A 25,963-nucleotide genomic window follows, 5' to 3' on the forward strand; every position below is an offset into this window, starting at 1 on the left:
AGAAATAAAGAATTTTATTAACTTTAATTCTCATGGGTTTTCAGCTTTAAAAATAAAAAGAAAGAAAAAATCTCCAACAAACTCCAAACAAACTGTTTTTTAAATCTGTGCCTTTGTAGCTGACCATAGAGACATGCAAGTTCTTCACTGCAGTGTTGCAGGGTCAGGAACAAGGCGTGAAAATCAGACTGAGTACCTTGGTTCTCTAGCTCCCATCTGTACTGAGGGAGGAGGAGCAGAGGGAGCACCCAAGGCTTGCTTGGTGTATGTTTCAGTGTCTGCTGTGGTCCTTACTATGTTGAAAAGCTTTTCAAGTGACCTGAATTCAACAAACTGCAGGCAGCCCAGGCTGTTCGGTCTCAGCAGCAGCTATGCAGTGCTGCTTGAGCCCTGCTCCTGGGACTTTTGGTGGTGGCTCTGGTCACTTCTGTGTGGGTGAATGAAGCTGGGCTTTGGTAAAAATTCACCCACGAGGAATGAGCAGAGAGCATGAGTTGCAATCTTTGCTTTTACATCTCAGTCCAGCTTTTTCCAGTATCATCCTGAAACTGGTATCGAGTTAAGCAGAAAAGCCGAGATCAAAGTAGACATGCCTTTAGGTGCTAAAGCCATTCTTTTTGTCAATGGAAAGACAGTGAAGAGCAGAGAGAGAAAAAATCCTTGTTACTTCCATCTTACACGGACAGCCAGACCCCAGCCATATTACTGGCAAAATAAACACTGACTTGCACAGCAATGCCTTCATCCACTAAGCCCAGGTTTAGTTGCCATAGTAACTTGTCTTGGAGATGAATGTGATATCCTGGACAGCAGGGAAAAAGACTTTGATTCCACAGATACTGGTCCTGAGGCTCAGAGCTGGTCATAGAGATGTGATTGCATTTCTGTGTTCATTTCCCTGGCATGGCCTGAGTAATTGGTGACGTGTTGTTCAGCCATGTTACAGAAACGTGGTGGTCTGTCATCAGTGCAACTTTGTACTTAGCTGTGTTCAGATGAAGAATACACTGAAATCATCGGGGCAAAATGAATCCTAAGAGAGCAGTAAACCCCCAGCCTAAGGGTATCGGAGCCAGTGGTGGGCAGATTTTGTGTGCTAGCAGTGTCATATAAACTGGTTTGTAATAGCTTTCTAGCTGCCAGCTGAAGCCCTTTCTGAAAGATTGATGTGTTGAGATTTAAACCATCAGGAAAGTAATTAATTACACGGCGTTTGTTTAGTTCATTCACATTTGGGTTAGTACCACTGGAGCTGGAGTAGACATTACTAGAAGTGTATAGGTAAATTTACAAAGTCACTACTTGTTCAATAGCAAAATTTTCTTTCCTGGTTAATTAAACAAGAACATTGCTTACAGACAGCCAGTGCCATCACATTAGTGGGAGGGTGGGCGTAACAAAAAATGTAGAATTAGCCCTAAAATAAAACACAGTTAATAAAGTGAACTGCTAATAATTGCTCCATGCTTTGGTTTCATTAGCCAAGCAATACACTTTAGGACCTAAAGGAGAGCAGGGAATTCACTCATGGTAGAGTCTCATGGGAGTGGAGCTGCAACCCACTGAAGAGGCACTGACAGCTAGAAGTATACTGCTCCAGGGGTCAAAAATGATGGAGCAGCGTGTCTTCTCCAAGCTATCTCCTCTGTGGACAGCTTGCAAGCTCAGCATTCCATTTAATTTTAAACTGTAGAGTAGTGATGCAGAAACAACAGAGGTAATTTAGTTCCATTGTCTGTGACAGCCAGGTGCTTCTCATTGTTAGATGCAATATAGGGCAGACTGCCAACAATAGAAAATCCTTTTAACTGCCGCTTACTAAGTTGTTGTGAATACATGAGATGGAATACCAGATCAGTTCTAAAAATTCTGATTTCTCTTATTCTTGGTGGCAGTAAGAAAAATCCTGACTGACTCAGGTGCTATTGAACATGAGAAGTAAGCCCTTCCATGGAAATCTGTGTTATTCTGCTTACAGAAACTATGCCTATTTGTGGTGCTGTATTAAAAATAATACAATTAATTCAGTAAAACCAGACCACCAGCATAGTGGCTTTAGAGTGTTTCAGCAGCCTCGTTGTGTCTAGAGGCCTTCTCCAAAGGAATCACTAAGTAAGCACTAGAAACATAAATATGAATGAGTCAGGTAATTGGAAACAGCATAAAGCTCTGCGTGTGTGTGTACAGGAACAGCTCATGTGCTTGCAAGTGCCTCTGAAAGACAACTTTCAGGAGGGTTTTCAGGGTCTGGATTACATAATTTCTTTCTCTGCTTCTTTGCAAAGGCAGGAGGAGGTTCTCATCTTGCCACAGGAGAGGTATGGCATGCTTGGCTCCATGCTGTGGCAAAGACGTGAAGAAAGGACCTTGAAGGAAATTCTTGGGAATGCCAGTCAGAGTCCTGGTGGAGAAAGGGCTGTGCTTGGCAGTTGTGCTGCTGAGATACTAACCCTTGGAGCAGCTAGGGTGGCTGGCAGTCTGCAAAAAGCCTTAGCAGAAGTTTGGGAGTGATCTTCATTGTTCTGGCAGGAAATGCCAGAGCACGCTCCTGTAGGAAATTACTTTTGCAATACTTCACCAAGGCAAGTTCTCACACCTTTTTTTGGCGTGAGGGAGCTGAAGTTCCCCCAAGTGATGAATGAAAGTGTCTGAGCAGCCTGCTATAACCCGCAATGTAACATGAAACTACATTGTCGCAGGAAGAGCCACAAGCAGACTGAGTGTACTCCTGCTTAACGTTGACTTTGTTTGGCTGAAAGAAAAATGATCCAGTGTTTCTATCCTGTGACAACATTTCTGTGAACAGGCTCATGTTTGTGCTGAAAAATACAAAGAAATCAGGGTGGCACAACTGTTGAGTGGCAGTAAATGGAAAATGAGGATAAGAGACCATTTTCAGTGGCTCTCCTCCTTCCCTGGTTTGTTGATTGTTTTCTTCTTGATAGTGATGCCAAGTAAGAGTTGAGGCATTATCTTAAGTATGACATGTGGGAGGCACAGAGTCTTCTCCCAGTGTAATAAAATAGTGAATTTTTTCCACTGGTATTGCTGAGGGTTGCTGCTTCCACCTGAGGTTTATGGTGATGGATATGTCATCACTGGAACCTGTTTTATTGCCAGCTAAATGTTATATAATAGTTTGTTCTAGTATCCCCCACGTTGTTAGTAAATACATGGGATGGAATATGAGATCAGTTCCATACTTATTGCCAGTGCAGTGAGGTGTTTGTACACCTGGTTTCTAAAGAAACTGAGAAATGGGATTGGGTGGGACTAAGTGAGAGTAATTCAGTTTGAAGAAGTAAAATCAAGGTGCCAATGCTGAATGTATTAAAAGTCATCAGTAATCATAATGGCTGTAAGTTCCAATATGTCATTTACAGAAGAGAAAAACATTTCTCATTTTAATTGTGTTATAGTCATTGTCTTTCACTTCTTAGCAATTAGGAAAACGCAAAGAAATAAAAAAAGCACAACTGGTTTGAAGCTTAGCAACCATTAGCATTGATCTTCCCTGGTTTGTTTAAATATATGCATTTAGCTACCAAAATAAACAAGTACCCATATAGACTGATTTCATAGTTCTAGGATTTACTTTCTTTTTTCCACAGCTATCTTGTGACACACCTAATTAAAATCTACTGCTTAGTTCCCCTTTGAATATAATAAAACCCTGCCTTATTCTTTCTGTCAGTTTAATCCCTCTTTCTTTTTCATTGACACATTTCTAATACCTTTGCAGACAGGCCAGACACTTCTGCTTCATCTGTACTGAATTCACATGCTTAACACCTTTTGACAAAATGGATATGGCCTCCCTGTGGCTTGGAATTGATATACACTATCAAAAAGGGTTTTCTGAATGGTCTTTCTCTGTCACCTTTACCAGATTTTTATCCTGTGTTGTAGAAATGTGCAGTTTAATGTTGCGTTTCAAATCATTTTTGCCTGAAAAAGTGTGTAATGGAATCAGGGTGTCCCCTGAATACTCCTAACAGTTGGAGATGTCTCTTTGTTTTGAACAGCAGAATCCCAATAGACCTGTGACAGCAGTGGAATTACACTCTTGACCTTGTTCACTAAAGTGTTGCTTTGTCTGTATGATGAAATGAGAGTAACCAACAAGAGCTTCCTCTGAAATGTGTGAGTTTCCTCTGTAGATTTCTCATAAGAAACAGAAACGACACTGTGCAATTTTCAGCTGGTTGTGTTTTTCACGAAAGAAAAAACAAACAAACAAATAAACCCAAAATCCTGCTTGATTCAAGGAGAGCTGGTAGTTGTTAGCCATATTAAAAATGCAAAAGCAGTTGATATATCAATATTTTCCTTAGGCCGGTGTTGTTGCTACACCCTGAGCATTACAGCAGCAGGACAGTGCAGTGGCAGATTTTTATCCTGTTGTTGCTTCATTCTCCATGGATTTTAAATCAAATGTATACTAAGGCACCAAATACAATTTCTAAGTATTGAATCTGAATATAGAAAAAACCCATATACCTAATGTTCGATGTGAATTTAGGTGATCGTTATGGACTACACAGTGTGTCAGTCCAAAAGATCAGTACACTGTATTCTGCAGATGCACATGCAGCCTTTTAAGCTCCTGGTGTTTCTTTTCATTTGCCTGTGACTGAGCAGACATAGACAGCTGTAGGATTTGCCATGACTGCCAGTCCTGCCTTGTGCATTGAGCCACTGGCACATCTCTTGCTCTCCATTTACTTATTCATGGTCTGGCTTCTCTCTGGAGCAGAGGAACTCAAGAGGCCAGAAAAGATACAAAATCAGGTTTTTGTTTCTTCCATTTTAGGCCACTTCAGCTGTGTTGTGGGGAGATTTTTCTCCAAAATATTCCTGTTTACTGTGAATATCCCAGCTCTGGGATAGTGAACATACTTTCATTGTCATGCAGAGCCCGTGAAATGCAATGGCAGGTACAATCCTGTAGTTCCTGTGGGTGAGGAGTTAGGGTTCGAAAGAGAGGAAAGGACTCAGGAAAGTCTAGTTTGTTTTTAGAAGAGATCAGAATAAGTGACTTACTGGCCTCTGTGGCCTCAAGACTTCAGAGCAGTTTCTTACTGTAGACAATGCTGTGTGGAGAGGGTATCAGAGCATGAAGGGCAATGCACTGAGGAGGCCGCAGATCTGTGACTCCTGATTTCCAATCCTGCCAAAAAAAGCTTTTGTTTTTTTAATTACTCTTTCATTGGTGATATAAATTAATGATTGGTATGGGTCTGAAGCAACCTTGTCATCAGAGAATATTTGGTTAGTGTTGACATACTTGTTTCTCTGCAAACATGAATCATCCATCTGCCTTTGGCAGGCTCGCCCTGTGGCTCTGCTATAATGTGCTTCACCAGTGTGGTGGAAATTAAAATGTCACTATTAAACATGGCAAAATCAGATGCTGTCTGGGAACCGCGTCTATTCAAGGAGTTCTTGCTCCCTATGTAGTTATTTCTGACAGTTTAATGGGACAGCTGTATTCTGGCATAAAACAATACGTTCATATATCCTCAATACATGGGGAGTTAAATGCTTTCAGAATACTATTTCCTTGCATACATGAGTGTTTCATGCATGGCAGAAGCAGTAATGCTCATGTAACACCATGTTGCTGCTTAGGCCATTAGGAAGTGTAAAATCAAAATTAATTGTCCTGCAGGACCATATAGAGTGGGTCTCTAAAAGCAGTTGCTGGAGCTGTTTGCAGCTGCTGCATCAGCCAGGCTCCTTCCTCGTGAGCAGTTATTGACTCTGGGCTATTGAATTCAGGGCTCTGGAGGTTGCTCGGTGGAAAAAGCCTTCAGTTGCTGCTTGGCAGCTCTGTCACTGCAAGGTCATGGAAAGGGCACGTCACTCTCCAAAGCCAATTAGGGCCTTATTCGGCACCTTTTCAATCACAGGGGAAAACCCCACTGGGCAGGGTGGCTCCCAGGCCAGGCTTTTGCACCCAGTCTCCTCAGTGAGGCTACCAACAAATGTGTCCCTTTTTGTCACTTGAGCCATCAGAAATGCACTTTGCTGTCATGAAAGAGCTAAGCAGTTAGGGCAGAAAGGTAAAGAGCCCAGTACCAGTTTATAAGCTCACCACAATTGAATTTGGACCAGTGCCTTGTACGTATATGTCTGTGTCCCTCCCTTTACTCATATCTAGAGCTGTCTCATTCCTCAGATCAAATCATTTGACTCTTATGAACAGCTGTAACTTGCAAGTTGAATAAAGTCCAACTGCTGAAAACATTAATGAAAAACATAAAACTCTCTTTTACCGCGTATCAACAGTACTGCTTTAATTCCACCCACTCTGAAGATTTTTTTGTGTATGTGCTAGGTTGTGCTTTTCATCCCAGGTGGCTGCCAATTCTGGTGAAAATAAGTTGAGCTGTGAAAGGTTGACCCACTCGCCTCTGAATTGCTTTTTATATGATGTGAGTCCCTCAGGGCCCAATTCTACCCACAGAAGTGAGAATGACAGCTATCAAAATATATACGAGGCATGTCAGTGTGCACAAAGAAAAAGGTGAACCCCAGACTGGTCTGAGTGGCCTTTAAAATATGGATTTCCTGTGAAATGGTGACTAAAGAATAATTAGAAAATTAGCCTGATATACTAGCAGTTATATCAATGTGTGGTTTTATATTAACTCTTTCAGACAAGCAAAAGATCAGAAAATCCCTTATGACTTGCTTAAACTAATGTATAAAATTTGGTTTAGAGTCTGATCAGCTTCTTTCATCAGTCTGGTCTAGACTATTGCCAGAGTACATTCTCTGTACTAAACCTACAGACCCCTTAGGTGGAGGCCTACTCCACCTGAATCAAATAACTTTTTAATAAGTTGTATAAAATGTTCCCTGTCTGAGTAAATGAATCTCATTCAAAGATGAATACCTTAAGAACTGCAAAAATAAAAGCAAAAGTGTTGTTGCAGAAGAGAGATGTTAGATTTCTTAATTCATATTTAAATTACTGTCTCAGAAATGCAAAAGAAAAATTTTCAGCAAACTTTTATTATTTTTGATTGGCTAGGCATTTTTGTAAGTCCGTACTCAGATTCCCTAAAGGAGGAAAAAAATCTGTCAAAAATTATGCACAATTTTTTTTTAGGAAATTAAGCACATGCAACTACCATGTCTATCCCAAATACACAATATTGGTTTTAATTAAGGGCCAGGGGGAACCTTCAGTATGTAGGATGCACTCTTGCTGCCTCTAATTTCTACACAGGATTATTTGCAAGGAAGTGAAGAGCAGTAAGAAATGAAGTCCAAGAGCAGTAAATTTGTTACCTTTCAAAGCAAAGCTGTTTGTTTTCCCGTCATTGCCAGAGCTTCTTCCCACATCTGCCATTGTACCATCCTGAACCTGTCTGCTCTTTACCACATGAATCTCAGGAATGTGAATAGTTCATTTAATCATAGATAATGCTGCTGCCTTTTGCATACTAGCAGTAGTAGATGACAATTTGGAGGCAATTTTAGTCCAGCGACCAATCCACAAGACTTGGAAATCTGTCCAATGCCACTAGTTTTAGAATTCAGGTTTGTACCTGAGTTGGTTTTCTCAAGATGCCTGTGTTTTGAATTTAGAAGTTTAAGTTCTCAGTCTTTGTGTGCCTACCATATTTGTTGGTTGCATTCCAGTGGCATCAGAACAGCTGGCACAGAGGCAATGACAGCAAATCGAGCAAATGATCAAGGGAAGTAAGCTAGCTCATGCATAGGACATCAGTAGGGTGAAAATATCACAGAAATGGGAACATTTAAAACATAGAGAAACTGGAATCCAAGTGGCAAATACTTCTTTTAGCTACGCCAAATTCTGTCTATGTTCAAGAGGAGAGCTGTTATCTAAACACTGAATTAATCTACTGATGGCTGAGAAACAGTTCCACAGCAGGCATTAAAGTCTTTGGGATGATAGATAGTTTATCAAAAGTGCCAGGCATTGCTCTACTTACAGAGCTGCCTAAATAATGGAAAGATAAAGGATCATAGTTCTGTGAGTGAATACATGAATGCAGAATGTAGTCGAAATATTAGGTGAATTCTTCCCTCCTTCCAGCCAGTGGCATTACACCAAGGAAAGATTGTACCATTTTGTGTGCAACATATCAGATTCTTAAGAGGCAACAGGCAAGTGTTTGAGAAAATTTTCTCTCTCTGCGATTTGCAGAACTCTGCAATGTGGATGAAATCTCCTGTCTAATCTACAGTCATACCATTACCTGCCATCTTTCAGCAGGTAACTAGTTAAATTTGTGCTAAACAGGATTTGCTTTACTATTTCCATTTAATTTTGGAAGAAATGTTCTGACATGACATATGACCAATTAATGATTGGAAAGCGCTTGGATGAGTCATTTGAAGCCAGTAGTTTAGACAGTGTCAGCCACAACTGTTATTAAAAACCTGCAAAGAGTTGTTCTACAATCAGTGATTCTGCAGCATCTCCTCTGGGTGTCTGCATTTCACTTAATAAAGATACCCTGTAGACATCAATTGAAATAACTCTTGCCTTTGTTGCTTGGATGTTTTTGTGGGCTCTAAAATGAACTCGGCTTATAGAAGTATACTTTGTTACCCAGCCTAAAGGATGCAGGGCAGGAATTATCCTGGTCTGCTGACAACCTCAGTAGAAAAGAAATGGCTTTATTTGACTGTAATTCGGAAGAGAATAAGAGTGTGACTGTACCCTGTGGTTTTCTGGGGTTTTTTTACCTTTTTTTTTTTTTTTTTCTGTGCTGATGATGTTTTATTACTTTTACAGAGCTATAATAATCCGAAATGGTGAAGTCATTCCAATGTCTTCAGAATTCACTCCAGAGACTGAACGCCAGCGACTTCAGTATCTGGTAAGAGACCTGGGGACCAAATCAGGTGCTGCTGATGACAAGCATTGCCCAGTAATGTCAAAGGCTTAGAGAAATGCTGCTGAGTTGCTGTGGCTCAGTGAAGGATGATGTGTCCACTGAACACCAGTGACTGATCATGTGTGTCTTTAAGCCATCAGCCGATATGGAAAAAATCCTGGTGGTGCAAATCTCAATGAAAGGAGTATTACCTCTTCAGCAAAGGCCATCAATTAGCATGACTATGCTTGTGTACATTGTTCAGCTGCAGAGCCTTCAGCAACACACTGGTGTTGGATTTTGAGAACTCAGACACAGAGTTTATGAGCCACACATGTATTTCAATCCATCCCAGTGCTTGCAGTGTGACAGTATGAAATACCACAGACCGCTCGTTGTATGTGAGTGATATTGCAGAGTTCAATTAATTTACTCAAACAGTATGCCAGTAGTATCTCCATCAGGAGAAAGATATCCAACTTAGAGGTGATCTCAGTGAACATTAGTGGCTGCAGCATAGGATGGCTGATCAAACATTAGTTTTATTTACCGTAGCAGCACCCATAAAGCTGGGACAGGGTGACTAGCTGGGGACACATGGGATGCTTTATAGACCAAGCTGTGTTAGCTGATCAGCTGCCTGAGGGATAGAAGTTAAAATGTATAGTGTTATTTTTCATACAAACCATCCTGTTACTTTTTAAGGTTTTCTTCGATGAACAGATCAGTTGGTTGAAGTCGATTAGTTGTTTGTCAGAATGTAATTTCTAACATGGCTGAGAGATTTCCTTTGTGCTTCCTCTGTTTCTTTTAGAAATTTAAGCTTCAGCCAAGGTGGGGTCACTCTCAGCCTTGCTTGAGTTAAGGTGGACAGGCCAAGGTTAGTGATGTTCCCAGGTCTTAAGGTGTTTTTTATTTTCAGCCTAGTTTCCACTGTGGCTTGAAACTAGACAAAATCCCAGTGTTTGAAAGGTGGAGGTGGAAGGTTTTAAAGAAAAAATTGTGTTTCCTCAATTGTCACATTTAATTTTTTTCCAGTCAGATTCATTGGCTTGAAGCTGAAAATTTCAGAGGAAATACTGCTTTGGGACTATTCATATTCAGAGAACCAAATGGAAAAGAGGCCTAATAAATATTTACAATTCAGTTACATTTAAAATAATTTGTTTGCCTCTAAAATAAAAGGTATCTTTAGCATCTAGGGAGTCTGCTACTTCTGTAGGAAATATGAGATAAAACATTGCCTACAAGGGTTTTTGTTTTCTCTTTTGATGTCCTTTCTGGCTTAAATTTGAAACCAGTTGCTGATCTGAAAAGCATTTCTGCTGTTTCCTGTGGAAAATTCCTTTACCTTTGTTTGTCTATTTTAATTCTGTATGTAACAAATATGCCAGGTCTATGGGTATCATGTTCAAAGAGAATACATGCAAGACAGCAAGAGCGTGAAACAAAATTACAGATAATTTCAAACACAACATTCCCTAAGTAAGATTTTTACTCTTGTGTTTAAAAAAAGAAAAATAAAAAGATGACTTCAAACTTCTTGCAAAGTTGGCATAAGCATTACACTCCAAAGTTTGCATCTATCTTGCTGATTAGATCCCAATTAATCCTCTTACCACTTGTCTGTCCCCAGGTTCTATTAGTCTGTGTTTCTACCATCAACATCTCTTGTCTCTGGTTCTGTCTGAAAGTTATTTACTTGGAGTATATTTTCTTATTTGCAGTTAAAACTGAGTTTCTTTGTTTCAAATATGTTGTGCTTCAAATGTGTTCTTCCTGCACAATAGGAAGAAAATCCATAATCACTTTAGCATTAATATTTTACTTGGTAAATGCAGAGATCCTGTTCACTATGAAGAAATTACTGTACAAGCAAAGGGAGGGTATGGATTTACAGCCTGCAGGCTGTTTCCTGTGCAGCAGACACTTTTGGTGCTGTCAGAATGAAGGAGCTTCCATCTGCCTTAATTTAGTGCCTGTTGATTCCTTCAGTCACATGAGATGTTCTTTTAGGCCCTGTTTTCTGAGCCCTAATTTCTGTGTGGAAAGAAGTCCATGGGATAATGAGTTGTTCAGGTCATGTGAGTATCTTATATGAAGTCCTCCAATCTAGTCTTAGACAAAACTGTGCTTCAGCTAATACTGATTGAGTAACTGAGAGGGGAGGGAAGCAAATGGAAGCAAAAGGACTTGCCTGTCCTGGCAAGTTTATTTCCATGCATCCAAGAATTACCTTGGCAGTAGGCCTCTGGCATGGACATCTGAAAAGAACAAGTTGTCTATCCATTCATTCTGACTTTGAAGCAGCTCTGAGTCTGGTCATCACTCCATATGAGGGCAGTGATGGGGCAGCACCCAGCTGCAGACTTCAGGCTGGCTATATGATAGAGACAGACTTCTGTGTCAGGCAGCTTGTGAGAGTATTGCAGAAGGCAATCAATCATTCAGTCAGAGAGCACTTCTTAAGTTGTAAAATTTGAAAGCTTTGCACCAGTATTCCCTTGATCCTTCAGTTTCTGTAGAGGTTCAGTGCACCATGTTGCTTCCCTTCCACTGGTGGGCATTCCAACACCTCCTTCTGAATTTGTGTAGCAAATTCTGTAGCAGAAGACTTCCACACATCTCTTGGGAAAAGTCCTGACTTCCTGTATCAGTGTATCTTGAAGGAAAAAAAAAATCCAGTATTTACTGGGAACTGCTCTGGTAGATTCAGCAGTTGTGTGGGCAGTGACAGCCAGATGCAATTTTTCTTTCATCTTCTGAGGAGACTATTAATTTCAGTCATGATAGTCTAAATTGCAACAGTAAATAGGATAGATTTTGTTACTTATTCCCTTGGAAAATGTGTTTAAAATGAATGGTGAATTGAGTGTACTGCAGATGGGTGTATTTCTTTTAGTTGCTGAAATGTACACTTTCAAGATGTCATGTGAAGTCAATGTGGTGTTTGTAGCATCTTCATGTGTGCAGCCAAACAGCTCTTCTAAAGTTCACCAGAAATGGTAGACCACTTCTACCAGTGCAAGTGTCACTGCTAGTAGAGACTGGGTGGCCACCAGTGACAGTGACTATGGGTACTCTTTGTGTTTGCCACCATTCAAGCAAAGGTTCATGAGCCCAGATAGTCCTGGGCTCAAAGGGGATCTATTCTTATTTGTTGCTCAGGTGAGGATAATAGTGACACTAGTATTCACCTGCTGCAGAACGCTTGCAGAACCTGAGCCTGAAGAAAATGAACCTAGATCTGCTAAATATATAGTCAGCACTTCAATTGCAAGTCAGTCAAGATGTAATTCCCTTACAGTTTTGGCTCCCTGAATTACTTCAGCCGTTTGACACAGCGGATGATGCTGTGGTAAAGGAGATGTGTGGTTCCATGGAAGGGGTCCTGGCCTTTCACAAGATGAGAGACCAATCAAGAGATGGATTTGGCTTCTAGTCTTCTCCTTCCTTTTGCCACCACATCCTTTAATTTTAATCTCTCTTTGTTTTAAATGTGTCCCTATGATAATGGCTGAGTTATTTGTAAAACTTCTGGGTGCGCTGGGCTGTGCATGCTGCTGTGAGCAGTAGTCCCATGTAGTGGAATATTGGTTTGGAGAAAAGGGCATAATATAATAAAAGTTATAAGATAATAGCTGAAGTAGGGGAAAGCAGCAAATCTGAAAATAGCATAGAATGCTGTGAAATCACTAGTGCTAGCAAATTTCCAGGGCAGTGCCTACTGAAGGAGTGGAAAAGGCAGTGGCAGGGCTTACTGAGTTGCAGATAAGATACATGCAGTGTTTCCTGCCACCTAATTAACTGGCATACTAGTGTGTAAGTCTAGGTTTATCTTAATTTCATGTTTGCTTTTCTAATCACCAGGAAACACAGCAGGAAGTAAATGCAACCATGACTAATATTTCTTTGACTGAACTTCATTTTAAACAACTAATTTTGAATGCAATGCATCCATCCACAAAACACACCATAAAATGGCAGAGTACCAAAAACACACAATGTGGACTATGCCAGATTTATGCTGAAAAGCTCCAACAGCTTCTGAAAGAGAAAATATGACAAATGTTCCAGTTCCATAACACAGAATAACAATGTTGTCTGAAAATACCTCATAAGGATACAGGAAGTGTTTGGTAGCCACACTATTTGTTAAATTTCAGGTTCTCTGAGTGGTGTTTCTGATCTGAGGTTCCTGCAAATTGAGACTAAACAAATTAAATAAATGGAAGATACATTGTGTCATCAAAGGTGAAATTCTGGTAGTTAGTTCACTTATCTTTTTTTTTGTTGTTTGATCACTTGAGGGGATTTCATGGTTCTGCATGTCTATCTGTTTGAAAGTTCTGTAGATTTTTAAAGTGTTGCTTTTTGTTTATTTTCTGGTTCTGCTGCCCAGCATGGTTTTCTTGAGGTGGGGAGAAGAGCCCTGCCTTGTACATGGAGAACAGTTCTCAACAAACCCAACTGGAAGTTGCAACTGAGTTTTGTAGTAGAACATTCTTCTCTCTGTAGAATTACCAGTGAAACATCAAAATTGACAGTTTAAAAATGGTAAAAATTATGGAAAATTAAATAAATAAAGCAAAGCACAACAAAAATCCCCATTTCTTCACATAAGAATTCAGATCTCAGACACCAGAAGCTTCCAAATTGCTCTTTTCCCTCTGTTTCACTGACGCCAAAAATATTAGAATCAAGTTAAGATCCCTGGATTGTAAATCAAGCATTGAGGCTTGGCTGCGGAAGAGAAGTCTTATTTGAACATTAGCAGTCCACTGGTAACTGTGCCAGCTTTATTAATCTTATTTCAGTTATGACCTCAGACTTTCCATCTGAGTAAATCTTTATGCAATGCAGTCTCTCCTGGTTGCTTTACCTTTTCATTAAAGAAAATTCCTGGTTTTAAGTGAAAAAAGGATAAAAGCCTGTAATATTTTTCTTCTGAACCTCTTATTCAGACTAGTAATCTCACAATCAAATGAAGGTTAGATAACTTCATTTTGATATCAGGTGTGATTGTTTTTTAAGTATGACCTTGTTTTTTAGGCAGGTGACAGTATTTAGCTGGTAGTGGTTTGTAATGTTTTAATCAAGATAAGCTGTGCATTTTTAAAAGCAAACCGAATTTCACTTTGAATGCAGATTGACTTCATTGTTTACAATATCATAGAGCAGAAGAAATTTTAAATATACCAAAACCAATCCAGCTCTTTGTTATCATACAAAGAAAAAATATCGTTCATATTATGCGATGCATCAAGCCATTAGGAATTTTCCATCTTTTTTGCAACTGGAATGAAAATAAATAAAATAAAAGGCTTACGTGTACTTTTAAATGAAGAAATTCATTTTTCATACTTCCAGTGTTCTGGAAGTATGAAAAGTCTCATGTGGACTAATACTGCTGAACCTCTCAAAACTCACTAGTGCTTCTCAACTATTTATGTAATGAGGAGAGGGATCCAATTAGAGGGCCCTTGACAACAATGTTTGGGTGTAGAAGGGGACCTTGGCTGACTGTAGACTCAAGGAAAAAAAATATAATTCCCTTAACTGTACACAGAGAGAATTTGATGGAGTTCCTGTTCCAGGAAGGGATCGTGATGTCAAGATCACTTGTGTGCTTGAAAGCCACCTCTTGAAAGCAGAATCCAATCTTGCTGGCTACACACAGCAACCTTCCTCAGTCCTGTTCCAACCAAGCTTGAGGTATTTTCTGGAATGATGTCTGGTGATGGGAACAGGGACAAGCTGATAGAAAGTTAGCATTGTGATGTGCTGAGCCTGATAGAGCTCCTATTAAATTGAGTGGGAGCAGGCTCAACTCTTAAATGCAGGAAATATTTTATTGTGAACTATCTGCATGACAGATGCCAGGTAGATCAATAAGGGCTTCCAGTGCTTCCTGCTGTTTACCTTTGATGAGCACTAGATTTATGACATATATACAAACTAAACCCCAGCTCATTTCATCTCCCTTGATGGCAGCTGCTGGGGAAGATAAGACAGGCTTTATTGCCTTAACAGGCTGGATAAGGAAAAAGAGTTATCTGCAAAAAGGTTAAGAAATGCAACTTTTTTTCAGTTCCCTAGCCAATTTGACTGTGTCTTTCATAAGAGCTCTCTCACAATGCAGCTTTGCGGAGGAAGAGAGAAAAGCTTGTTTATTTCAGTATTAAAGAAAAAGGAGTGAGATTTATTTCAGAAAGAAGAAATAGAGTATTTTTAGGATTAAACTATCATGTAAAGTGATCTGTCTATAAATTCAATGCAAAAATTTACACGGTGGACAAAGAACCTCGTGATGCTCTCGACTATGGTCAGCTTTGGAGAGTGTGAGTCAAAGGCACAACTCTGGCAAAGAGGCCTCCCAACATCTGCAGAGCAGTGCAACACAGAGGACATGAGCAGCATTTGAGCATTAAAACCATCAAAGTGCCTTAGTTTCAGTTGTGACACAAAACCACTGCTGCTTTTCTTGAAGTCTGTTTTGGATGAAGGATGTAGTTTTTCAAAAACAAGAAAATAAGCTGCTTTGTAGCTTGTGTTTATTTGCAGTGCCGTGTGATGGGGTGCATTTTTCTCAAGGTGGTGACAGTTAAAATGTGGTAGCAATGTTGGTTTTCTGTGTTGTTGGCATAGCTGAACTGCGAGTCAAAAAGCTTGAGCTTCACTGCACAATCACCCCTTCAAGTCTCTCCATGGCTTTGTATTTGATCATTCCTTTCTCTCTTGCTGACTAACAAAAAGGCATGTGTTCTGTTTTACAAAGCTCTGCAGACTCCTTCAGGGTCAATGGATGAAGTGTAGTTTAGAGATCCCAAATCTTGAGGAGTAGGGAGAAGAAATAAAGAATTTTGAGGGCAAGACAACTTCTAAAGCTGCATAAGGCTGCTGCTGGATATCAGGCAGGGGCAGAAATGGTGTATGTGCATAGTTTGCTGAAATGGAGCACATCATTGTCCTTATTTAAAAAGAAGGGTAGAGTAGTGGGTGGAATTTGTGTGGGAAGGGACCAGGAAGGGATGGTAATACTAGCTCATTAAAAATAGATGATGTCTTGTTTTATGTGGTATCTGTGGTTTGATTTCTGCCCACAGGCTTACATGCAGCCTCACTTGCTGGGAAATGAATTCACACATCTAGAGTTTCCACGGAGGGTGCAGCGCAAGGAGGTTGGAAAGAGGATGCTGTACCGTGACTTCAACATGACTGGCTGGTAAGAATGTGTCCTCCTCAGCATGGGGTCAGCCTTCTCCCCCAGCCAATGCCTACTTTGTACCTATCTTTGATTAGTGTAAACTGCAGCAAACATGGAGGTGTACCCCTGCATACTAAAAGAAAAGGCATTTCCTTCTTTCAGGTGTATCTTTCTTCTAGAAGATAATGTTTTAAATACGTGGACCTCCCTCCAGAGAGTTCATTGTAGTGTGGGAGCACTACAAAGCGGAGAAAGCATATAAAGGCAAAGATGTGCCAGGGGATCTTTCTGAAAGCAAAACAATTTTCCTATCTTGGACGTAGTTTTTTATAAATTCTGGATGAGTGGGTAAGACGTTCGTCTTTTAAACCAAGACTTTGGGCCATCATGCCTTACATGCTGAGGAAGGCTTGCAGAAGGGACGAGCTTCCTCCCTACTCCACTGCAGCTGGCCCTTGGTTTGGATATCCCTTGAGGAATGTTTAAGACAGGGGCCTATCTGAACACAACCAGCCTAAAATGAAAATGCTTGAATGAACAGCATGGACTTAAAGAAGTGAAGACAGAAAGAATGACATGGGGGGTTTTGTTCCTGGCTAAATGTCTTCATTGTTTTTTCTTGGTTCAAGAGGCTCCTTGGAGAAGCCCTAAACTTTGCTGTTGTAAGTTCTGTGCATGACCTATGTCATGTAAAAGCCTAATATATGCAAATGATCTTCATTTCCATGACATTCGTGTTTTCGTGTCAGTAGTAAATGTCCTTTCAGGCAGAAAAAGAACAAAGGGGTTAAAAAGAAAGCCTACTTTAGATTTGGAAGTCTGGATGCTCACATACAAGTACAGCTCTATATAACTTTTGCTTTGTTCCATGCTTTATGGACCATAAATATAATTATGTTTTAATGGCAGAATAATGATCTAAGTTTAATATAATCTGAAGTGTTTGTGCAGAACATGTAAATCTGAGAATAACCATCATTGTCTGTCATCTTGAACAGCTGCTAGTGGAATATGCAGTTTCACCCTGAGAATGATGACTTCACATTTTAAAAAGGCTACAGGCATGAGCAAAAGAATAGGAACAGAATGAGAACATTGGATCAACTGAGGACTTAGACAGCAAAACATTTGGAAGATCATGAGACACTTTCCCAATTTCTGCAGAAGGAGGGTTTTTTTTGTTAAGCTCCCAGATGTCTCTGGAGACACCAATAAAGAATGGTTTCATGTAGACTTCCAAAAGCTCTTTTTCAAGATGTGACATGCCAGTTGGGAGGAAAAACATGTGGGGGAGAGCTACAGAAGTATCATAGGCCAGGAACTTCCTGAGAAGAGGGCAAGAACAGATTTCTGTCATCATGTCTGGAAAGCAAAGAGGGTTTCTTCAGGTTCATGGGAGTTGTTTTGCATTTCCCTGGTTGGTTAGTGGTCTGGAAAGGAAATGAGGTTGGAATGGTTGAAGTTGCAGCACTGGCAGGTGACACTGCAGCTCTTTTCCTATTAAACAAGAATGACCATGAAGTACTGCAAAGAATTAAGTGATTAATGCAAATGGGCATGATAGTGAACAAATTCGGTATTGAAAAATACAAAGTAAAGCATGAAGAGGGAAAAAAAAAACTATTTATGCACACTAGAGGTTCCAAATTGAAAATTCAAAAAACTCAGTGGAAGTTTTGCTTACTACAGTATTTTTTTTCAGCCCAAATCACCAGCAGAATGTTGAGATTCATGCAGTACTAGACAGTTTAAAAGTTAAGTGAAGAGGTAATTCTGTAGATTTCTACCTCACTTGTGAATGTATGCATAAAGCTTTTCCTTATCCAAAATGGTCATTATATAGTTTATACTGTTTGGCTTTAGAAAAAGGAACAGAAATTCTAAATGTAGAATAATGAGTGAGGTAGAAGAGCTTTGGTAAGTCAGACTGGCAGATTTGATCCAATGTGTTGCTTTTCAGTACTGATTTGTGAACTCTCTTAGCTCTAGTATATAGCAGGGAGGAGAAAAAAGTTATTTTCCATTTGATTTTTCTGAATTTCCTGAAATCTAGGACACACGTTGATCTAGTTAGAGATTCTAATATGGTCAATGCAAAAATTGTCACCAGTTCAGTACAAATATGCTTAGCTGTAAGCAGTTATTCTGGAATAAATGCTTGAACTGCGACTTGAAAATTCAAGTCTGAATTCACCACAGTATTGTCCCAGAAAAAGGTGGCCTGTGCCAAGCAGAAGCATGTGGAGACTGTGGTGAGCCTACCTCTCCCTGCTGTTTCTTTTGACTTCTGGATGGAAGTGAAAAATGGGGCCTACATTTTTGTCCTAATAAAAGAATTGGAATCTTTCAGCTGCTCCATATTGCACAACTAGTGCATCAATTACCTCTTTGGTTGCCTCGGGACAATAAAATGATGAAGAAATTGCTCTATTGCCATACATTTGTGTAAAACAGAGCCCTTCTAAATAAGGATACATTTCTTTTTGCAAGGTTTCACCCAAGGTGTTTGTTATCCATTGGATTGTGTGCAGTGAACCCCTAGGCAGAGGAGAAGCAATCTGTTTCTATTTATGTGAAAGTCTGGGTCAATTTTAGTGGCTGTGATTGTGGACAAGACATTAGATTTCCAGTTTGGTGGGCCCTCAGAGGTGATGGTTTGAGGTGGCAGAGGTTTCTTAGTGGCTGTTTTCACTTCAACGATTTTGCTTCTATTTTCTTCCCTTTCTTATTCCTGGATTCAACTGATGCATCAGGACACAGTGGCCGAGGACATGCCTGTTTTGCATTTGTTTCTAAGGACACTATCTATCATGGAGAATAAATTAGCATATATATTCCTTTTCTAGAAAATGTCAGATGGTGCTTTGGCCAGCCAGAGCTTGATACACTAAAATGCTGCTGAACTTTTATCACATACAATGCAGATGATCAATTGTGTGAATTGTTTTTTGGTCACTAACCTCATTGTGTGTTTACATTTGCACATACATGTAGAGAGGTGCAGGTGATATCAGGAAGAAAAAGCGACTCTTACACTTAATTACTTAATCCTTTAGTGAGAGAATGTAGAACACTCTCTGCTTTGATGTTTCCTCGGGAAACTAAACTGTTTTAGTTTACAATTCAGTATAATTTTTGTGTTTTCTATTAGAAGCTGTATGACATTTTTTTCCTCATTTTTATCCTCCTCCTTTGCTCCAGAGCTTTTCAGATTCTCAACAATGGCTTGGCTTGCCCAGCTTGTTTGGATTACAAAAGATTATTGTCTTTGGGTCTGTTATAATGTATTTGGCCCTTTATTTTTTCTTTCTTTCTTTTTATTTTTTTTTTTTTTCTTTTTCATGTGAAGTTTCCACACTGGCTTTGTCTCCACAGCCCACAGTGGTAGCACGGCTGCCAAGTTTCCCCACAGCATTAGGACAACCACTGATCCAGCAATGTGTGCCGCATCACTAGCCCAGGCTGCCTGCAACTGCTTTGAGACCAGCCTTTCCCTTCCTGCTCCAGCTCGCCTGCCCTGGCTCCTTTCTTTGCAGTGGCAATTGCAATGAGAAATCATGCTGTATTAAATATATGTAAAATAAATCCCACACTGCTGGGAGCTGACCATGAGCTGCCCTTCCTGCACCCTTGCCCTATGCGCATTGTGGTTGAACAACGATTGCAAAATGTGCAGTGTCGCTGGCAAGGCATCTTAAGAGCAGTGTATCCTGCTGAACAAACTTTCAAGCTGTCTCGAGCCATAATTTGCTGGCAGATATCTATGTTACTGACAGTCTTTCACAGCTGGGTCTCTGGACTGGAATTTCCAAGCCCATGCCTTGCAGAGGTTAGACTTATATTGGAGAGAGGTGTCCTGGTGGCTTTCACAAGTCCTGGCAACAGAAGCATCAGGAAAGACTCAGAGGCCATGTAAGCAGAGACCGGTCAGTGCTAAAAAGTGAGGTGAGTAACCTGAAATGGAAATGGAGGGAGGAGGGAAACAGCAGGCCTGGTGACAGCTGCTCCTTTGAAGGCCTGCACAGAATTAGTGCTCTCTGTCTCTGGCTTTTATTTAAAGCTAAAACACAGTTGGTCAGATTTCCTTCACATGTACATCCAGTGTGAACAGTTTGGAGGTATTTTGCTTTGACTGTATCCCTAGAACCTTCAGAAACTTGGATTTCTGACTGGCTGTGTGCTTCACCGTGGTTCCTTCCAGAGTTCCCCTCCCAGCCTTCTGTGGGGCTGGAGGAGCCATACAGCACTGTGCTTAACCAAAGGCATCCAGAAGGCACTACCAGTTGGCATCAACTTCAGTGGTTTCAAAATTAATTTTTTGCTCCTCCTTGGAACAGAAACAGTGGCTTTATTGCTGCTTGCATTGAAGTGCAGTTCTTTAAGGCTTGTATCCAGATCACAGCTTCAGCTATTTGACTTGATTTTAGGATGGCAAAAGAGAACTAGATAACAAGTACGGTTTTTGACCTACTTGTTGGTTGCTTCCTTTGCCCTCCAGGAGAGGCAGAGCTGAGCTGCACCCCATCAGAAATGGTTTGAGGCAGTGTAGTGCCCACCCCACACCATGGGCTGAAGCCAAGGTGGCAGCGAGCCGGGGAATTGGGCACAGTCTCTGAGCGTGCTGTCTTTGCTGCAGCAGGGGAGCCCTTGCCAGCTCCGTGTCCGTGTGTCTGGTCAGGGAGTGCGGTGGCACATGGGGTCAGCCCCGAGGGTCAGACCGTGCTGGGGAATCGCCTGCCCGCATGATTTATTCCACAGCAGGGAGGCTGGTGCCCTGAGGCAAGCACTAACCAAAACCTATTTTATTCTAGAGTCAATATTGTCCACTGCCTGGAAAGCTGCCAGCCTGCTCTGCACTCGCCCTTTTCTTTGCAACAGGGAATGTCTTTCAGCCTTTAAGCATCTGATTAAAAAAGCAACTTCACTTTTCAAGCCGTTTTATTTTGTTTGGGATGGATGCCTTTCGCTTTCATTGTGCAGCCCGCCTTGCCGTCTGCGGTTCAGACTCCAGCTCACAAAAACCAGGCTCTCATTAATCACTTATTGGGGATCCAGAATACCCGGTGAGAGCCAATGTACATGTTTTGCTTGGTAATGTGTGAGCTGATTTGAACAAATATTGCCAATGTGGCTGCTATCTTACTCTTTATTGCTGGGCTCAATGTCCTTTGACAGCACGTTCAGGTAGCCTGCCCAAGGAGTGCCTGAGCAGATTGAGAAATGCCACAAAAATGCTTTATAGAGCTGGCACCTGTGCTGTACCCTCCTTTAATATAAATTGATTTATTGAATCAAGCACAGAAGCCCTGCTACAGAAACCTCAGGCTATAGTCTCTAGAGAGCCACCTAATAAAACAGCCCCAACTGACACTCCTCATTAGCTTTTCCACCGATCCCAAGGCAGTATTTAAAGTGACAGTGTCCCTCTTTTTGGCCTGAATTTATCTGCTGGCTAATGCCTGTGGGTCTAATTAGCTTAGCATTATTAGTCTTATTCAGATAAGCTGCATTTCCTAACAGCTTGATTCCAACTTGTAAGAAGTAATTGGAAGTCTGCAAACCCTGTGCTCTAACCTGCTTTCATTGCTCCTTTTAGCCAAAATCATGTAATTTACAAAAAGTAATCCTTTCCCGTTTTTTTTTAATTGAGCTTTTTTGTCTAGTGAAACATTCAACGTTTCTTCTGCTGAAAACCTGGCTGTATTGTTGTGTTTGAGACCTCAGCTGTATCCTTTGTACAATCGCCAGGGAGAGATCAAATTTTAATTTCATAATTACTTCATGAGAAAGCAACCTTTTCCCCAGTCATGCCTGGTATTAATTTCCTTCCAGCAACTTACATTTTCATAATTTAATGATTATGGGGCACCTTTGCAGCACTGGGCCATTCTGGAGGGGAGAGAGAGGATATGATTTTTGCAGCAGAAACCATTGTCGGCAGTCACCTGCCCAGCTTTCTGTGTGTGTGCTTTTGTCTCTCGCTGCAAGGCGGCGGGGAGCGGGAGGGGACGTGCCTCCTTGGTGCACACAGCTAGAGCAGCTTGCTGGGCTGTGCCTGGGTGTCTGGGGCACAGCTCTGCAATGATGAATGGCTGTTTGCAATGTGCATGTTATGCATCTTTTCAGGATCTGCAGCCCTCACTGCAGGAGCAGCAGGAGGTGAGAGCTGACCTGCTGTGTACAGCACGTCTCCTGACGGTGATGAATGGCTCTTTCCCCCAAGTGTGCACATGCCACAGCAGCTGAGCCAGAGTCTTTGGGGCGGAAGAAAGCAGAAACAGGAAAGTAATACTGCTGCAACAAGAGAGAAAGCTTAAGTCTGGAGTAAAACTCTGTGTAAATGGCCTCTCTGGGGCCAAATGAGAGTGATAAGAATGAAGTTGGTCTGAGTCATGTTCTGCAAGAGCATCTCCTTCTGTGCATCTAAGACCTGTCCCTGCGTGGCTGTGCATCTCCACTTGGGCTTTGCCTTGGTGTGGAATTGGGTGCTGCATATGCAAGGGCAAACAAAAGAATCCCAGTCTGTTTTGTCAGAAGGAAACTAAACTGGAATGACATAATCTTCAATCTGAAAATCCAAGCAAAAACATCCCTTCTTCTTGATAAGGTGAAGTCTCGTTACACACTCGTGCTTTCTCTGGCTTCCCCATCTGCACAAATTTGACATAACCTCAGCTGGGTCCATAGAAGTTCTCTTTCTTTCCCTCGTTTCCAAAGATTGATTTATGGCTCTGCTTCTGGCTGAGAGGAAGCCCCTTGCTGCTTGGAGGAGTTTCCAACACTGCTGTGGAATGGTGAGGTCTCTTGCTTGCTGTGTCTCGAGAACTGCCTCCTCCATCCTGCACTGCAGAGATCTTTCCCAGAAGAATTTACTTTGCGATTCTTCCTCAACCTCAATCTCCTTTGCATCCAGAGAATCCCAGCTAACAAGTATGGAGCAGGCACTTGAGTTTAACATGCAGCCTTTCTCCCATCTGCCTCACAACAAGCTTTTAACAAATACAGCAAAATACCAATTTACAAATAGTTTTTCTGTCCATCACAGTGCACTGCAGTGCACTCAGCCCACAGAGTATTAACAGAGTGTTAACACTCAGACCACTTCCCTTACCCCTCCATCTCCAGAGTAAATTGCTGACAAACCTTCCTGTTTGTCTTTTAAGAGTAGAAGAAATTAAATAAATTTTAATAAGTGCTCAAGGCAGCAAGTTCACTGGGGGCAGAAAAGAAAGGCTTGGCCTGCTGAGGCTATTGCAGAAGGTGAACCTGTTTGATGTGCAGCTGCACTGTCTGAACAGAGGTTTTGTCACTCAGTAGTGAAAGCTCAACAGATCACAAGTAGTGAACGAAAGTGATTGCAATACTCTTTCTCTGTCCCTCCCAGCTTCTCCTTTTAAATACCTTCATTACATTTTCTTCCTGATTTATCTTTTTTTGGGCAAGGACCTCTCTAAACACTTGAGATGCTTGACAGTCCTGTCCCTGACTTTTCTTCTAACATTTTCTTTAATGCTCCAATAGAGGTGAATGGACTAAAAAGTCGGCCACACTCCAGGAAGTGCCTGAAAATTTTCTGATGCATGTCTTTAAACTGGGCTGACCAAAATGGATAGTTTGCATTACTTAGGAATTACTTCCACAGGAATATGTGGTGCTGGTGCTCTCTGAAGTGCAGACTTCATCTTAGGACTGTACACAGCAGTGAAGGCTCCCTCGAGGTCCAAGGCTCATGTATTAGTCTGATTAGATCAAGCCGGAGATCATAGATGTGTACAAGTCATGCTGAGAGACTTTATTTTTTTTTAATTTGTAGATTGGTAGACAGAATTGGGATTTGCAAAATGAAGCATTATACACTTTCAGGTTCATAAGAAGGTGTTTCTGAATTTTCTGTGAATAATGAGTGTTTTAAAACTTGTATGTTTTCCTCTTCATTTGAAAGAAGGCCTGTGAGAGTATCTTGGTTAAGGTAGATCTTTCCCTAAAAACTGTTTTATGCCCATGTGCATGTGCATCAGTCTTTCATTTGGCTTTGCCATCATCTTTTCTCTTAACAAACATTGCTATAGTTTGTGTGCCTTAATTATCTTTGTTTATTGTAATTTCATTTCATTAAACTGTGCGTCAGACAAGCAATAGGGGAAAAATACTGAGACACTGAACATTAGAGATAACCTGTCTAGAGGGTACTTAGTATCAGACAGTGCTGTCTGGACTTAGAGATCCTGACTCTGCAGAAGCACAAGTGTAAGGACATTTTTTAAGATTATGGCTGAGTTGAGACATAAATGGTACAATTTTCAGTGGCTCTGTGCCTAACCTGTACTACACATCTCCTTGATAGTAAGCATGCACTTACACTGGTTAGATGCTGAACTACACTGCTGTAGTTCAACAGACAGTACAGATGAACAGTTCCTTTTGGACTGGTGATTTAAGCTCTGTTGCCCAAAGGGTGAGCTCCATTCCACTGATTACTTGTGTGGGAGGGGAAAAGAAAGAGTTTCTATCAAGTTTTGTGTTGCTTAAAGATTAAAACATGATTTTCTGTTGGTATGAATAAAGAAAGTTGAGCTTGAGAAGGAGGTTGTTTGGATAGCTGGAGTAGTTTGGTTGTGAGTTAGGCTATTTTGGGTGAGGGGGAGAGTTGGGGCAGGTGGAAGGTGTATGGATGGCCCTAGGTTTGGTGGTTTTTTTTTAGAGTGGTAGCAAATCATGCTAGAAATGCACAAAATCTACAAACCTATTTCAGAGATGCCTTTAGCCTTGTACTCAGTGTGAACTAGGACTTTATGAAGCAGTAGTACTTTCTCTTGGTTGTTTGCCACAAATACACATAGGTGTATTCTATGCTTCAAGCTAAAACCCTTTGATGATGATTTTCTTTGCTCTTCCTTAGGTTTAATTCTCAGTTTACTATTAGGTGTCACAAGCAGAGATGTGAAACACAAACTTTCTAAAGCCAAGTTCCATGAAAAAGCAGAGCACAGAGTCTGGATTCCCCTGTTGTGCGCAGAACCGAACCTTCCAGGTCAGGGTGGGTTGTGTTTTCAACACCATCTGTTGTGCCTGGGGATGCCAATGCTTCAATACTTGTTGTGACCAGTGACCTTACACAGTTTGCCACGAAGGAAAATGGAATGTGGATTTTGGTTTTAGTCATCAACTTCTACTCTTAGGTGAATTTGTATGTGCTTTCAGAAGACCAATTTTAAGAACAGCTTATATGGCAGGAGAACTCATAACACATGTAAGACATTATTTAGGATTTTGGCTCTGAAATTTGCATATGGGAGATGACTGGTTTTTCAAGTTCTAACCCAGAAATATGCAGGTAACTTTGATAATCTTTTATTTCTAGAGTGTAAAAGCACTAATCACCCCAGCACTCTAAGAAACTTCTGTAGATTGTGTTGCGCACTTAGTAGCTCCTGGTTATTTTTTCACCATGCATTTAGAGCAGATTCCAGTTAGCATATGAGTAACATCATGTCAGTCCTTGTTCTTTTGTTCTGACATCTCTTTTGGCTCCTGGTGCGATTTGGCCCGGTTTTCCAAAATGTTGATCCTGAGTCCAAATGTAACTTTGTGGGTGGTACATATGTCAAGGCCTAGTTCAGTATTTTTGGACAGCAGTAGCATTTCATAATTCTTTTGAAATGAAAAGAAGAAGCAAAGTTAACTGAAAAAAATGCAGCTAGATCTAGCTGGGCACGAGCTTGCCTTTTCTACTCCCCACTGCTCCTCCTGTTTTTCCATTTGGAAAAATAGAGGCTTACGTGGCAGAAGCACTTAACAGGCTTTAGGCTCGTTCAGAGCTGGAAGCAATAGCATTGCCTTGTCTTTATAACCTTTCTTGTCATGCCCTGGTGACCACCAAAACCTCCTGGGATGT

General features: G+C 41.0%; 1 protein-coding gene across 1 annotated transcript in view; it reads left to right on the top strand.

The window, feature by feature from the left end:
* The window catches only part of PPM1H (protein phosphatase, Mg2+/Mn2+ dependent 1H), a 128,614-nt gene that overhangs the window by 79,817 nt on the left and 22,834 nt on the right, over positions 1 to 25,963 (top strand). The window contains exons 5-6 of the mRNA XM_063155150.1: positions 8,780 to 8,864; positions 15,968 to 16,086. Coding sequence (XP_063011220.1) covers positions 8,780 to 8,864; positions 15,968 to 16,086 — 204 coding nt within the window. The remainder of the gene's footprint in view (positions 1 to 8,779; positions 8,865 to 15,967; positions 16,087 to 25,963) is intronic.

This window comes from Melospiza melodia, chromosome 4 (genome assembly GCF_035770615.1).
Source record: "Melospiza melodia melodia isolate bMelMel2 chromosome 4, bMelMel2.pri, whole genome shotgun sequence".
Lineage (NCBI taxonomy): Eukaryota > Metazoa > Chordata > Aves > Passeriformes > Passerellidae > Melospiza > Melospiza melodia.